The 15285-nt window shown below is 38.1% G+C and overlaps 1 protein-coding gene across 2 annotated transcripts; it reads left to right on the forward strand.

Annotated features, from left to right (window-relative positions):
• Positions 1-340: 340 nt before the first annotated feature.
• ptpn2a (protein tyrosine phosphatase non-receptor type 2a) lies at positions 341-14748 on the forward strand. Of its 2 annotated transcripts, none has more exons than XM_084725909.1 (9): positions 341-561; positions 3205-3295; positions 3402-3502; positions 3656-3754; positions 5969-6106; positions 6440-6649; positions 9764-9928; positions 11231-11430; positions 12893-14748. In XM_084725909.1, the coding sequence occupies exons 1-9, from the start codon at positions 505-507 to the stop codon at positions 13080-13082; spliced, it is 1251 nt and encodes a 416-aa protein (XP_084582035.1). In that variant the 5' UTR covers positions 341-504; the 3' UTR covers positions 13083-14748. The 2 variants fall into 2 exon arrangements, with proteins under 2 accessions (XP_084582035.1, XP_084582034.1); XM_084725908.1 differs by having other exon boundaries at positions 344-561; positions 11228-11430.
• Positions 14749-15285: the final 537 nt, after the last annotated feature.

Genomic DNA, 15285 nt, shown 5'->3' on the forward strand with positions numbered 1-15285 from the left:
AATTCTTGCTTACATTTATACTACCCATCAGTACCTTTTCAGTCAAGAGAACTGTGGACTGCCATGTTTTAAAATGCATATGCGTATTTTATATTATATGCTAATTTGTGTGTTATAATGTTGCTTGCTGTGTAATGTAAATAAATGATTGAATAACAAAATAACATTTTGAATAAAATAATTTGGTTGGCTTCATTTAACTAGCTATAAAAAAATCTAATTCACTTCACTACTTCACGAGTCAGTGTAGATATATATCGAAAGAAACAAGAAGTAAAAGTGTCGAATTATTTTTGGTTGGTGATTGAGATAAACACGGAACTGGCAACCCAGTCAGTCAGCGTGCATGCAGTATTGTGCAGGAGCAGCAGACTCCCTGCAGGGATCCCCAGGGTTACACAGACTGCTGTTTAGATGGCTCACAGAAAGGACTAACTTGGTGAACGGTGCTTCAAACACTCTGTGATCATCCCGCAAGTGTCTCGGGTCACTAATTACGATACAATGGAGCAAGAATTTGAAGACATTGATTCGTCCGGGAGATGGCAAAACCTTTACAATGTAAGTCGGGACACTGGGCCTCTCGTGTTTCTATGACGATCGGTTGCTAACTTACTGAGCTAGCTAGCTAATTTGATAGCTGGCCGTAAGACACCTTTCCCGGTATTAGGTTACTTTTAGCCCTCTGTAAGACTCATTTAATTGCGTTAACTTATGGGCTTGACCACGTTGTGTTGAGGTTATATACAGTACTGTGCAGTTTGTGAAGACGAATGAAAAACTACCAGTCGGCGCTACCAATCGCTGACTTCCGTAGCTAGAAAACGTGCAGCGGCACAGTGTTCACGGTTAGCTAATGCTGGCTGACGCTAGCAGACGTCAGCTGCAGTTTCTGAGAACTCATCAGGACTTCCAGAGAAAAGCGCATGTGTTTTACCACCAGCTGTCTAGAGAGCCCAGCATTTAGTTTATAATATTTCTGTTTCGGTTTAACTTTGGCTGTGACCCTGTAATATGTAACTTGGCTATGTATTCTGAGGATAACATGTACAGTAACTGGAGATGTTTTGTAGCTAGCAGCTACCCTGTTTGGAAGTTACAGAGAAACATTCATCAAACTTAAAATACCGGTGTTATACAGTAAATACATTTATGGATTAAAAAAAAAAATAGAAATCTTGCAATGGTTAATTTCTCTACATGTAGTTGAGTTAGTAGTTTGTTACTACAGTTTGCAGTGGTTGGGTGACAGTTTAGCTGCATTCAAATTTAAGCAGCTTTTTCAGTAGTTAAGGTCACTTTCCAATTAGTGAGCCCACAGTAACAACTGCAGCACCCTGAATATGTTTGACCTGAATAAAACGGGACTTAAATAAATATCGTTTGTAACACCTGTGTATATTCTACTGTTTTATCTTATTACTTCGTCTGTATGACTGCTGGGGAAAAGGTTTTTTATGAATTACACATTCATAGTGTTCAAGATGCTTTTGGCTCATTGTCCATGGTTGTCATTTAATATCAGTCACCTGCTCTTGTGGTTTGCAACCACAGCATCTGCAGTCAAATATTATGAATTTCCCAAGAAATCTAGGAGGAAATTCCAGCTCAGTAACTGCACCTTAACACGTCCCCAGATTGGCCTGCCCTAGTCCCTAAATCAAATGGCTCTACACTTCAATCATTGTCAGTTCTAGGGGTGCATAATATGTCCTTTTTTAGCTGATAATATAACTGATAATTACCTGCCTCTTGTAGCTGATTCCTAAGAGAAGCAATAATTAGCAAACTACAGGTTATGTGAACTTGTTTTTACACAAATGTAACCATAAGTATGACCGAATCAAATATAGCTGACATCACTTTTGACCCTTTTCTCAGAAGCCATTTTTGACATGAAATAGCAGGGTAAATAGGTGTTACCAGTGATACTAATGAAGGCCCCTACATTCAGGTCAAACAGAGTCAGGGTGCTGCTGTTTTGCATGATTGCTCGCTGGAAATGCTCAGCTACACAAATTTCTACTAAATATAACTTCTGTTGAAAAAGTCTATTACAACAAGAACAAAGAACAGTTCTTACTCTTCAAATGTGCTTTTATTTATTTTTATTTTTGTAAAATACATCAAAAAACTTGGTTTAATACTTTGGTTTTTGTTGAGCATTTTGCCTCTAAATTCAAATGAAATGCAAAAATGTAATCTGTCAAATCAGATACGATTATAGCAGATGTTTATTGGCTATAATTTAATTATTTGAATAATCAGTCATATTAATGTCCCCATTAACTGATGATAATTCAACCTTAATATTAATCGTGTAACCCCTGTCAGTTCAGTTGTATCTCTGTGTAGCAATATGAGATTCAAGCCTCCACGATTTGGAGGAACTACTTTTTGAAAGTCATTTGAGTTTTGCAAGGTTATTTATTACATGGTTAAGATGCAGTTGAACTACTTTTCATTTTAAAGTAGCTAGTAGTTTGGTGAACTACATTTAAAGTAAGTAGTAAGTAAAGTAAGTAAAGTAGTTTCCCCCAATACTGTATATTTTGTTGTTGATAGAGAAATAATTTCACACAAAACCAGTTTCTCAGTCAGTAACTATGACATCAAGCATATAAGTTAGTTTTAATGATAACTAAAGAAAAAGGTCTACAACTAATGAGAGCTGAATTTCTGTGTGTGAGAAGTGGAATCGTTTTCTTTTGTTTACTTAAGTGTTGAAACTTTTTTAGTGTTTGTCAAAGTCTAGTTTTTATTCTTGAGTTGCTTTCATTTTCATCAGTAAAAGAGTTGTATGTATTGTCTTGTGCTTAAAAGAAAGATAATAAAGTAATTGTTGGGCAGAGGCTTGGAGATCATCATTGGCTGCACCCTATGCACACAATGAAAACTATGTGTTGTAAAGACAGCAATACACACCAACAAACAATACAGTGAAGTTATGACAGTCAAAAGAAAGTAGAGCGGCACGTGTCAGTCATAGATGACAGTTCAGTGAAAAGACATACTGTATTCAAGACTGTTTATCTCCATGTGTGCCGTGTTTACATTAATGCTGTCAGTATTTCCTGCCACCACTTCAGTTAAACACAAGGTGTTTGTCATATGTTTGCACAAGCTGGTCTCACGGTGTATCTCGTATCACTTTTGTTGATTTAATCAACATGATGTTGTACTTCTAACTCACTACTTTCACAGGAGATCCGTAACCAAGCCAGTGAATATCCTTACAAAGTGGCAAAACTTCCTGTGAATCGGAATTTGAACCGCTACAGAGATGTCAGCCCGTGTGAGTCTCATGACAAATAAGGCTATTAATAAAATAAAAAAAAGTTTTATTGTGACAAATATCTCTGTGATTTGTAATTGCTCTATGATCTCTCCTCTGGTTTCAGATGATCACAGTCGGGTAAAACTTGAAAACTCTGAAAATGACTACATCAACGCAAGTTTAGTCATGGTGGAAGAAGCCCAAAGAGCTTACATACTTTCTCAGGTATTGTGCAGTACATGCAATGCAAATGTCAATGTCTACATAAGTACATGTTGAATAAACCCGTGGACCGTTTGAAGAAGAATGCGCAGGATGTCATGTAGATATTTGGTGAGCTTTGATCATCTCTGGATTTTCTTTCTCTTGCTTGCACAGGGGCCTTTGAGGAATACTTGTGGTCATTTCTGGCTGATGATCTGGGAGCAGTGTTCCAAAGCTGTTATAATGCTCAACAGAGTCATTGAAAAGGGATCTGTGAGTAAATATGAGTTGCTAGTTTTATTCACATGGATGTATCCAAGAAAATTGTGTACCATAACTTTTTTTTAAAATGCCATTTGAATTTGCTTATGCTGGACATCTATTGGTCTTTCATAAACACTGTCAAGAATTCCTTACCATCACACTTTATCAGGCCTCAATAACTATTTTAGAAAAAAAGGGATTGTTCACTCCAAAATTAAAAAAAAACATATTTTTCCCCTTATCTGTAGTTCTATTTATCCATCTAGATTTTTTTTTTTTAGAGTTGCAAAGTTTTGGGGATCTTGGAGTTGTCTGCCTTCTCTCCTATACAGTGTAACTACGTGGCACTTGGCTTGTGTTGTTCAAAGTGCCAAAAAAAACACATTTGAAAAATTAAAAACTAGTGTCTCTTTCCAAAAACCATGACCTGGTTTCTCAACATAATCAACAGACCTTGTTTCGAGCAGTTTCATGTGGGAACTACTTTCTAGTAGTAGTAGTAGTTTCTACTGCACTGTTCCTTAAGTATCTCAACCAGACAGAAATGCTTTGCTTTGAATAATAATTTGTGTCTGATATAGTATCTGCACAAAATATTTACTATAAGTTTAACTGCTGGAAAAGCAATGTCTCCTACTTAATTGAAAAGTCAAGTCTTAGTTTATGTGTATGGGTGGTTTCAAGTTTACACATCACACTTATGAAAGTTGCATAGTGGACCAGGATTGGTTTCCAAACTACTTGGATGTCACAAAATCCGGCTCATGAATAGCAGGCAACATGCAAACCACTTGCTTGGTCTCTTTTTGTAGTGCAGGAATCAAATCCCCCCCAAAAATCCATTTCAAAAACAAACAACAAAATCCAGCTCATACACACACGTGTTTAGCCCTGTACCATGCAGATTTTGGGAGCGATCCTCCCTTCCCTACAGATTATCTACCCAAATGATCCTATAGTGTGAGGGGTTTACAGGCATAATCTTAATGTTATTGACTGGGTCAGAATCTACCCTGTTTGGAATACTGTACTGAGAAAGGTACGGGTACAGGTACGAAATGTAGTGCAAGTGCAACCAGCTGATGACGTCAGTCCACCTCCAAGTTTGCTTTTTCCTGAGGTCACATTTTACTGTGTGAGTTTCTGTAAAATCCCAAGTACCACTCTGAAATCATACAGTCTGGCTGCAGTGATTAATCAATTAATCAATCATTAATTGACTCTTAAATTAATTGCCAACTATTTTGATAATTGATTAATCATTTTGAGTTACTTTTTAATGAAAAATGTCCAAAGTCTCTTGATTTCAGCTTCTTAAATAGTGAATATTATCTGTTTCTTAGTCCTCTGTGACAAGAACTGAATATCTGTGTTGTGAATAAAAAAAGAGATATTTGAGGACATTATCTTGGGCTTCAGTAAACACTGGTTGACATTTTTCACCATTTTCTGACATTTCTGGACAAAACAACAAATCTATTGATCGAGAAAATAATCAATTATGAAATATAATTATAATCTTTAATTGCAGCCCCATCAGTTAGTATAAACATGTGTGGTCCTGCGTCTTGACTGAATCATCTGGTGTGTGCACTCTAACAATAAATATTAAAAATCTGTTATGTCTGTTCTCCCACATTTTTAAAATTAGTTAAGATTTGAAATTCTTCCAGTGTGCACCAGACATAAGATTTAAGGTGAACTCAATAAAAAAACTTTCCTCTTTTTTTAGCAGATGAACATGAAAACAAACTGCACACACGTACATCATTCTGCATAGTGAAGCTCAAACATCCAAGTAAAGAAATCATAAGAGAAACACATTTTTGTGTGGAGGAGGGCTTTCAAACAACTCCTATACAATCTTGTCAGAGTTGAGGGTAAAAGTGAGTTAAATATTTTGCAGTGATTTGTGGGCACTGGCTCTTTATGACTGCTAAGTCATATGCTATGTAGTAATAGTACCATTAACTATAATGACCATCAGGGTAAGTAACATCAAAATAGCACATTCTCTTACATTAGTAGTGGTATTTCTTGATAAAGATGGATTCCTTGAATTCAGTGAATCTCTCTCAAATAAAGCCGTGCTAACACCCAGTGACAGGCCCACAGTCAATGTGCATTTATCCTGCAACACTGTAGTCAGCTCATTCTTCGGAATGCTGTGAGAGCATGTGGCTTCCTATCCAAGACTAAGTGAAATCATTATTATCTTCACAGGAAAAGTGTGCACAGTACTGGCCCACCACAGAGGAGCTACAGATGTCTTTCACAGACACAGGGTTTGTTGTCAGGCTACTCTCTGAGGAGGACCAATCGTATTACACAATCCGAGTCCTAGAACTGCAAAACACAACGGTGAGCATTAGCACTATTAGATAGTAACCTTTTCTAAATTACGAAGTGGTGCAATTTCAGAGATGAAGTTGTGCCACTTCTTTCCATTGTTTTGTCTGCGTAACTCGATCCAGACTTAATTTTCAAGGCAGCTGTGGGTTCAGAATATCAACACGTCTTAACTTGTATTATCTTGAGTGGTTGCAACAATCTTAAGGCTAAATGTATGGAGATGATGGATGCTGTGATTTCATTGGGTGTAAGATATTTTCCTAGTGACAAATCATGCCCGGTCATGCAGAACTCTGTTAATACAATGCAATTGTGGCCCACACCCCGTGTTTTCTGTTGTAGACAGGGGAGTCGAGGGAGATCTACCACTTTCACTACACCACGTGGCCTGACTTTGGTGTCCCAGAATCCCCCGCCTCTTTCCTCAACTTCCTCTTCAAGGTGCGTGAGTCTGGCTCGTTGGGCCCGGAGCACGGGCCCTCAGTGGTGCACTGCAGCGCTGGGATTGGACGCTCGGGGACTCTCGCTTTGGTGGACACCTGCCTGGTCCTGGTGAGAACGGAGGGTGGATATCAGTGTTAAGGGACAGGCCCATTATTTTCATTTACTTTAAGTTTTAAATCATTCGTTTTTTCAAGCCCCTCTAAAATCATTTTCCCATGTGACCTGATGTAGGTTTCTGCATATGAACTCCCCAAGCTTCCTACGTACTATGGAAGTATTTTCGCAATTTATCCATTCTTAAGAATTGGGAAAGATCTTGCCTTAGAAAAAACTTTTAAAATTATTAATACCAACACAGTACTTCAAATTTTTTGGTGAACATTTATTCTTCAAGCATTTAAAAATGTGTATTTTGATTAGCATTAAAAGCACTCTTAGCAAGTTTTAAAAAAAATGCAATAGCTACTCACTACGATTATGCTGTGAAATTTAAAAAAAGAAAGTTGACGTCTACATTTAATAAAAAATTTAATCACTAGGAGGTTGGTGTGTTATAGGGTTTAATAGCCAAGAGTTTGATTTCTTAAAATATATTTTCCTGCATAATTGAAGAGTAAAAATTAAAGTACAGGTTTGTCCCAATGTGCAAAAAGAGAAAAGGATATGGAAAAATATTTGTGTGTTTAGACAATTGCTCTGATTTCTAAAATATCAAATTCAAAATTTCTGGGGGTGTTTGAAGCAAGAGCTGATTAAGTGAGAGAGCACAGGCCAGAGTGAACCTGACGTTGTTGAGGCGAGGCAGGAAGAATGGGTGAGACTGAACGCACTCCTACGCAGAGCTGCCTGTACATTACAGCCTGTAACACAGCTCTGCCACAAGAACTTTATAAGCGTACATCCATGTCTGCAATGTTTTTGCAAAGTTTTCCGATTCCCAATCCCAAATCTAAATCCTGATGGCTAAGCTACAGTACCTAGCCTTAATCTTCTTGCAATTATTTGGTAACATAATGGCATGCATAGTCTGAATGTTGCATGCATCTTACACCTAATATCCTCCTTAAGGATCAATAACAGGCAGGCAGGCAGGCAGGCAGAGGCTATCAACACCCTAACTTATGTCACTGCAAACGGCCCAGTGGGAGTTTCCATTTGAAAAACCCGGAAAAAAACATGGATGAAGTCCTCCTTTATAGAGAAATATTGCTTAATGTTCAAGTTGAAAAAGAGTTCAGACATTACTCAAGAGATTCAAGTTATGGCAAGAGAGTAAGATGAGATGTTATGATTATACTTACTTAGTGGCGGCTGCAGAGGGAGAAGTTGTGGCATGTTACTTGAATGCATGCAGCAATTTTTAATGTCAATTAAAAGAGTTTTTTTTTCTTTGCTTGATTCATTTAGAATAAATAGAAAAGTAGAAAATTATGAAATACTGAATGTTATCATGTTGACTGAAACATTTAAACATAACACATAACACATTTTCTGTGGTCCTTTGACCTGTATTGACATTTGTTTCTGTGAGGAATAATCTTCATCCACAGCCTGGTGTTGCACCTTCAGTGTGGCAGGGTGAGGAAGAAGTAGTATGGAAAATAAAACTGAAAGAGGTCATCACACATGCAGAATCTTATACTAATTTTGAAAGAGGATCTCTAAAAAGAGCCCTGATCTGAAAATCAAAAATGAAAGCTATGGGTCGGTTCTACCCAAACATACCTGAATGGAGAATTGCACAGGTTTCATGTCCTCGGCCAACAATAAAAACTTGCTCGCTGAGTTAGAAGAGACAAGTAATGTAGTGCTGTCTGCAGGGATGATCTTTGTTGGCCAGCCTGGAAGTTGGCATCACTCTAATTCCCTCCACAAAAAGCCAACAAGATTCTCCCATTCAAATAAGCTCTGTGGCAAACAGCTTTGATGCTTCCAAATTGTGTTCAGCAGGATAATCTTCACAAGTTAACATCACTTTTATGATTTTTGAAGCGTAAATTCAATGGCATGATGGTGATATTGTTCTGCATGATGATGTTAAATGTTCCAGACCAAGTCTGTAGTCTCATTTAGCCATTCAGCCATTTACAGTCTTGCTAGCGCCTTTGTAAGACACAAACGTTTTGAAATTCATGAGTGGGGTATTTACTAAAGTATTTTATACCATAGAAGACAAACTGTCTGTGTTAACCAAAGACCTCGTTTCAGGCATCTTAACAAAAACATGTTCAAAAAACTCAGTGTCTTTGAGACCAAGAGATTAATAGGTCCAGGTCTTAGGGTTCATTCTATTGTCTACAAGCCCTTAAAATTATTTTCTCAATCAGCTTCTGACTCTCAGTGATGAAATTCTAAATTTCACCACTATTTTTTAACCAAACAGGTTTGGTTATATTACATGAGAGTTAAGTGTGTTTATCTCTGCTCTTCTTACTGATCTGAAGTGGGTGGGGTTAACTCAGAAAAAGGTGAGGTCACGCATGTTCTCACATTCTTGCACGAATTGTGCAACATTTGAATGAGAATCAGAAGACAGTTGCGAGGTTGGTCACGATCAATCAAATCTGATTAAACTACACCCACTACACCCTGATGACGCAGATTATTTTAGTTCTCAGTGTTATGCCATTATGTTTTTCACTGTTAAACTATTTATGAATAACGACTAAAAGATGTTTTTTTTAACTATTTATGAAGTCTTGAATATTTAATGTAATTGAAAAATATAGAAGATTTAGAGCCAAGTTGTTAGGGGCTTTAATATTAAATTTGAAAATCAGATTAATTATTAATTTTGGTGATGTTGACTGATGGCTCGTTAAGCCCTTTGTTCTTCTTTTAAACAGTCAGAGCTGCTGGTTGTACACTTGCTGCTGTAAAAAGCAGCATAATATCTTTTGGAGACAACAGCAGATGGCGTGTCCACTCAGATCCACTCTATACTCGTAATGACATACAGACCTACCAAACTGAATGGGACCTGACCCATACCCAGTCACAGTTAATGACCTTTGGAATGAGTTCTGATCAGGTCTCAGGTATAATGATCTCTGCAGACTTTGTGAAAACCCCTAGCAGGAGCTTCTCTTGACCATCCAGGATTACAAACATGATATTGTCCTGGGTTAAGCTGTCTGAATGCGTTTCAGTGTTTAATGAAAACACAGGCTTAACTGCAGAGCCTTTTCTTCTGTATTCTAAACATGTTAATCTATGCTGCAGATGGACAGGAGGAAGAACCCGTCATCGGTGGACATCCAGAAGGTGCTACTGGACATGAGGGAATTCCGCATGGGCCTGATCCAGACCCCCGACCAGCTCCGCTTCTCCTACATGGCCGTCATCGAGGGAGCCAAGCTCATCATAAAAGACAGCTCAGCAGCCCAGGTAGCTCAGTCACAGGGCTGGGGAGTAGGACTGTACTTGTAAAATGTCTCATGTTTGGGCTGTTGACATGATTTTCACCTTGTTGATGAGCTCTAGTGCCCATGAAACATCTGAGAGTAGACCAGTGACTGTAAAAGTCTGCAAGTTGATTCCATAGAATACTTTTTTTTTCTGTATTTTTTTTTTACCAGTTTACTTTACCCTTCAATTGAAATAAAAACACAGTTCTATTTAAAAGATATTGTATGTATGTCTGAAGGATTGCATGATGCAACTCGCTGATATTCTACGTCCAGAAAAGAACGGCTTGTTCAACAATATTTCTCTATCAGCAAACACAGTGGTAATGTAGATTAGCAAGTCATCGGGTGACGTTAATGATCAGTTGCATGAAAAAACAAGGGTTTTCAAAGCATACTCTGTGGAATATGATGAAAACAGACAAAATCGACAATGTTCAGCTAGCTAACTTGACGTGACAGAAGAGTTGCTGAGTTTGTGTCAAATGGACAGCTCACTAATAGGTATAAATATGTACAGAAACTGTTAAATGTGCCAAAAATATGTTAGTAATGGAAACCAAGGGTACATTTTGAGAAATATTGCACTTTCTTGCAGTACTTGAACATAGAAGTGCCCCACAATGAGATGACTGTACTCTCAGTGACTCCAAGCCGATTTGAGTTTGAGAACTCTGAGAGTTAAATGCATTAAATACAACCCACCATAAAAAGTGCATCACAAATACGCTGTGGCTCAGAAACAACCAGTCATATCTCATGATAATGGAGTGATATGAAAAAAGCAAATCAGTTTTTTTTCTAACCTGACATCCAGATTTGTATTTGAATGCTGCAGGTTTTTTTGTTTGTTTGTTTGTTTGTTTTGTTTTGTTTGGAGACAGGAAGGGGATGTTACATCAGCTGCATCAAAAAAGAGGCAAAAGACTGAAGCGTAAAAACAAGGCTTGTGCACGTGGTACAAGTACACAGAACAGCATCTGCAAGCAGAAAAGTGTCCTGGCAAGGGAGAATTTCGAATACAGCCTCAAATATTCTCGGGTTATTCTCACTGAGGCTTTGAAACTTCAAAAATGGTATTCAGAGTAGCCTTAGTAAAAACACAAAGGTGAATTTGGTCATCAAGAGATTCACTGTTAACATTTGTAGAAATAATGTCAGTCTTGAAAAGCTCAAAATATTTCCTTAGCATTTCAAAAATTGTCCTTTCCCTCTGTCATAAGTTAGAGATAAAACTTATATTTCCTTGTGTTTTGCATCTTTGTCTCGTCCCCTGTAGCAGAACACGCAGAGAGTGATGTCCAGAGATGACCTGGAGCCAGATCTGCCCCCTCCACCACCTCCACCCAGACCTCACCTCAACGACAGCAGGCCCAACGGTCAGCCAGGACCCTGCCTGGAGCCACAGGCCTCCTCAGGAGACCCCATGCCGGCAGGAGAGCCAGACAGCCAAGACCACAACATGGCAGAGAACTCTGGGCAGTAAGTAACAGCTCAGGACTTTGCAAAGGGACAGTACACCACAAAATCAAAAATGCATGTTTTCCCCCTGGATTGAAGTGTTATTTATCCATCTAGATAGTTTTGGTGTGAGTTGCAGAGTTTTGAAGATGTCTGCATTCTTTCTAATATAATGAGACTAAATGGCACTTTGCTTTTGGTGCTCAAAGCACCAAAAAAAAGCTTTTTTGAAAAATTCAAAACCAGTGTCTCTGTCCAAAAATCATGACCCGGTTACTCAAGATAATCCACATTGGGTTGGTTTCACAGTCAAAGACAGACTTTGACTGTGGTCAGACTTCAGATAGATATCTAAATTTATCCGTTGCACAAAACAGTTTAGTTCTTGACTATCTAGTAGGACTCTGGCACAATGAATTCTCTGTAAATTAAGTGACAGTAAACAGTGTTAATCCCCCCATTGAAAGGAGCATCAAAGATGTTAAAAAAAGATATTAAAATATGGTACAAAACTTAAATAAATCATTGCTTTCTCCATAACAATATTAGCAAACCACAAATTATGAACCATGTTTTCCTCTTTTTTGTTGGGTGCTACTGATGGTAGCGTAGCTCTTAATCCTGGGTCAGCCTGTGGGTAAGGTGTCTAATTTTTTTAGCACTTAGACGGTCTTTATTTTTGTGAAATGGTTTAACTTGCAATAGATTAATCTTTTAACAAAATCAAGATGAGTCTAACACTCCTGACTAGTCTAAAATATTTTTGTGAAACCAGGTGAGTAGTTTCATGAAGGAACTATTCTCTTTCTAGTAGAAGAGAGAATAGTACTGTTAGATTTTAAACTATTTCCGGGAGCTTTTATTCCAGAAAGAAAATAAATCCTACATAAAACTGCTCACAGCAACGTGTGTGGATTATCTTGAGTAACCGGGTCATGATTTCTGGAAAGAGAGACTGGTTTTGAGAAGAGAAGAGAAGAGAAGAGAAGAGAAGAGAAGAGAAGAGAAGAGAAGAGAAGAGAAGAGAAGAGAAGGCTTATATCTCCAAAACTCTGAAACTTCTAGCAAAAAAAATCCAGATGCATAAATAGCACTACAGGCCATGGTAAGATATGTATTCTTGATATTAGAGTGAATTGTCCCTTCAAAGTTAATTTTGTCAGGTTCATTGTGAAGAAAGGACACAGTTGTAGACAATTAAAATGCTGCATTTACTTTGTACCCCGCATTGTCAAAAGGCTTGCCTCCCAAGCTCAGTTTAATGCTTTTATTCCCATTACTGCACTAAACCTTGTCACCTTGAAGTATTTTTAGAGAACTCAGAGAAATGAATCTCAGTCCCTTTTCTCCTTACTTCAGTTTCATTCGTCATTCTTATGTAATAATTCTTTAATTCTCAGTGCCACTGTGTGTGAGCCTAATGGGATTTCACACTGTTTGCTGACTGCTTACCCTGATCTGGCTCTTTTTTTTTTTCTTTCAGCGTGAGAAAGCGACACCGTGAGGAGAGGATCGCCAGCACCTCGCAGAGGGTCCAGCAGATGAAACAGAAACTGACCGAATCGGAGAGGAAACGAGAGAAGTGGCTGTACTGGAGACCCATCCTGCTCAACGTTGGTGCCGGGGCCGCCCTGGCCGTTGGCCTGCTTGTGTGCTGGATGTACTCCCAGTGAAACACTCTGGGTCACTTCAAAACTGACTCCTATTTTGCACCAGTACCTTAGATTAGGTACTTCTCTAAGTAGATTTAGATGGTAATATGTGCATAACTGAGGGTATTTATTTCTTAAGGTCAAAATGCGGGAGCGCTAGATCAAATGATTGTGTGTATATTTTTCATGTAAGATCTTAACAAAAATAGTAACATCTCAGGATCTTGGTGCCAGCAGGATGATTTAATTTCCTTTCCTTCTTGTCACTGTTGATGAATGTACTGTATCATAGCAAATTGCTTTGAAAGAAACTTACTAAAGGTGCAGTACAAAGCAAAAAAAAAAAAATCTGACAGGTTTGTTTTTTCATTCTTTATAATGTAATGGTCAGATGTGTGTTGATCATCTGTGGACACGTTTTACATTTCAAAGACTTGTCCATCCTACTATAGATATGTAGGAAGACTCCAGAGCCTAGACGTCAGCTATGGCATTTTTTTGGTTTGTTTTTCTGTAATGAAACTTGCATTTCATGCATGCATTTAGAGGTGTTCCAGAGCACCACTTGTTCTTCCATTCACATTTAGCAGGGCATCCCGATACGGCCAGATATATATTTTTGTGTGACTGGACACTTAACAGGGAGCCGCCTTGCTGATGTTTCAAACTGCTAGAATGTTGAATCTTTTTATTTTCTGTTAAAAGAGCACGTTTTGTTCTCTTTATAGTTTTTTTCTTTTTTTTTGGACCATACAAACTGTCAGGTCCCTCACTGCTTAGTGCGTGTTTTTACCCACTGGATGGGTTCATATGTGTGTGTTTTCAGGTTATCCCGCTGTTGTTGTTTTTTTGAGGAAACCAAAGCAAAGCTGTCCGTTTTTTTTTTTGTTTTTTTTGTTTTTTTTTTGAAAGATAACAGCCAGACACGCTGTTCAATAACAAAAAAAAACTTGTACTCCCATTATGTGGAATGTATATTTTCTGTTGGATCTCTGACATAACTGACAAGCGATCATAGTCATAGTAGCTTTGCGTTGTGTGTGTGATTTTTTAATTTGAACCCATTGTATCACCGAATTGGTTTTCAATTGACTGGGACCAATCTAAAGCTATAATAGTGCAATTTAGATGTCGGAGCAGAGCACCTTGGATTGAAATCCAGTTAGGAGAGAGTGATAGCATACACGTGTCTTTACCTGTCTGTGTGCCGGTGGTTGAGATAGCTTTTAATGTGCCTTGAGGTGAATTAAATGGAAGAGTGTATGCTCCAAGGTTTCCTAGCACGATCAGGACAGATGAAGGTTTATGTGAGCTGTTGTTTCCCACATAACATGAGTAACGTGTTAGCCCTGCACTGACTGGTTTGTAGGTGGGATTGTAGGTGTATCAGAGTTGATTGCACGCCAAATGTCATTAGCATATGCCGAATCCTGAGATGAAACAATGTGTTGCTGACTGGCAAGTTGCCACCGTTGGACATGGCTTCTACTCAGTTCTCCTTTACCCCAGAAGAAGAGATAAGTTTGACCATAACATTCCATTCATTCTTGTTTTCCACATAAAATTTCAGGGGAGTTTTGTACACTGCTTGAGTTGCGGTGAGAACATGACCGATGGTGCTTTGAAAAAAGCAAACAAAACATGAAAAATACTTCTTAAAATAAAACATTCATCTTTTTTTACCAAACCCTTGCTTGTCTGCTTTGTGTTTTTTCTCGATCTTGGTGTCAGTAAAGCAGCACCCGCATCTCTCTCCCCATCATCACTGCTGCGCTGTGTTTGAGTCATAATTTCATTCTGACCATGAGCTAAATCAATGCAGGCAGACTGGAGGTCTCTCACCGTGGATTCCAGGAATTGATTCAATATTTCAAGAAGAGGCCTTGTTCATATTGACTGCTGTAGTAATTTCATTTTCTCTTGTCTGTGGAATGGCATTGGCGTGTGTGGAGGAGGATGCACTGTATCTGTTCTCAGACATCCACTAAAGGGACACATTTTTCTACTGTTAACAGAATAATCTAAATGCTATATTTTAAATCAAGGATGAGTGAGGGAAAAATAGAAAAGTTTCAATATAAAAACTGGTTGGTTTGATTTCCTTTTTTTTTTTCTTTTATTAGAGACAGTTTTCATCAAACATTACACGACCTCATATTACTGGATTGAACACCACACACACATTTTCCTATGAAATCTACATTTGATTTGATTTAAAAATATG

This window comes from Lutjanus erythropterus, chromosome 9 (genome assembly GCF_056507025.1).
Source record: "Lutjanus erythropterus isolate fLutEry1 chromosome 9, fLutEry1.hap2, whole genome shotgun sequence".
Lineage (NCBI taxonomy): Eukaryota > Metazoa > Chordata > Actinopteri > Lutjaniformes > Lutjanidae > Lutjanus > Lutjanus erythropterus.

What these genes read in the sequence shown, in the direction of transcription:
- ptpn2a (XM_084725908.1), top strand. Translation starts at nt 505, where the DNA reads ATGGAGCAAGAATTTGAAGACATTGATTCGTCCGGGAGATGGCAAAAC. An exon ending in AAGACAGCTCAGCAGCCCAG is followed by an intron (nt 9,929 to 11,227) that starts GTAGCTCAGTCA and finishes CGTCCCCTGTAG; the next exon opens with CAGAACACGCAGAGAGTGAT. An exon ending in ATGGCAGAGAACTCTGGGCA is followed by an intron (nt 11,431 to 12,892) that starts GTAAGTAACAGC and finishes TTTTTCTTTCAG; the next exon opens with CGTGAGAAAGCGACACCGTG.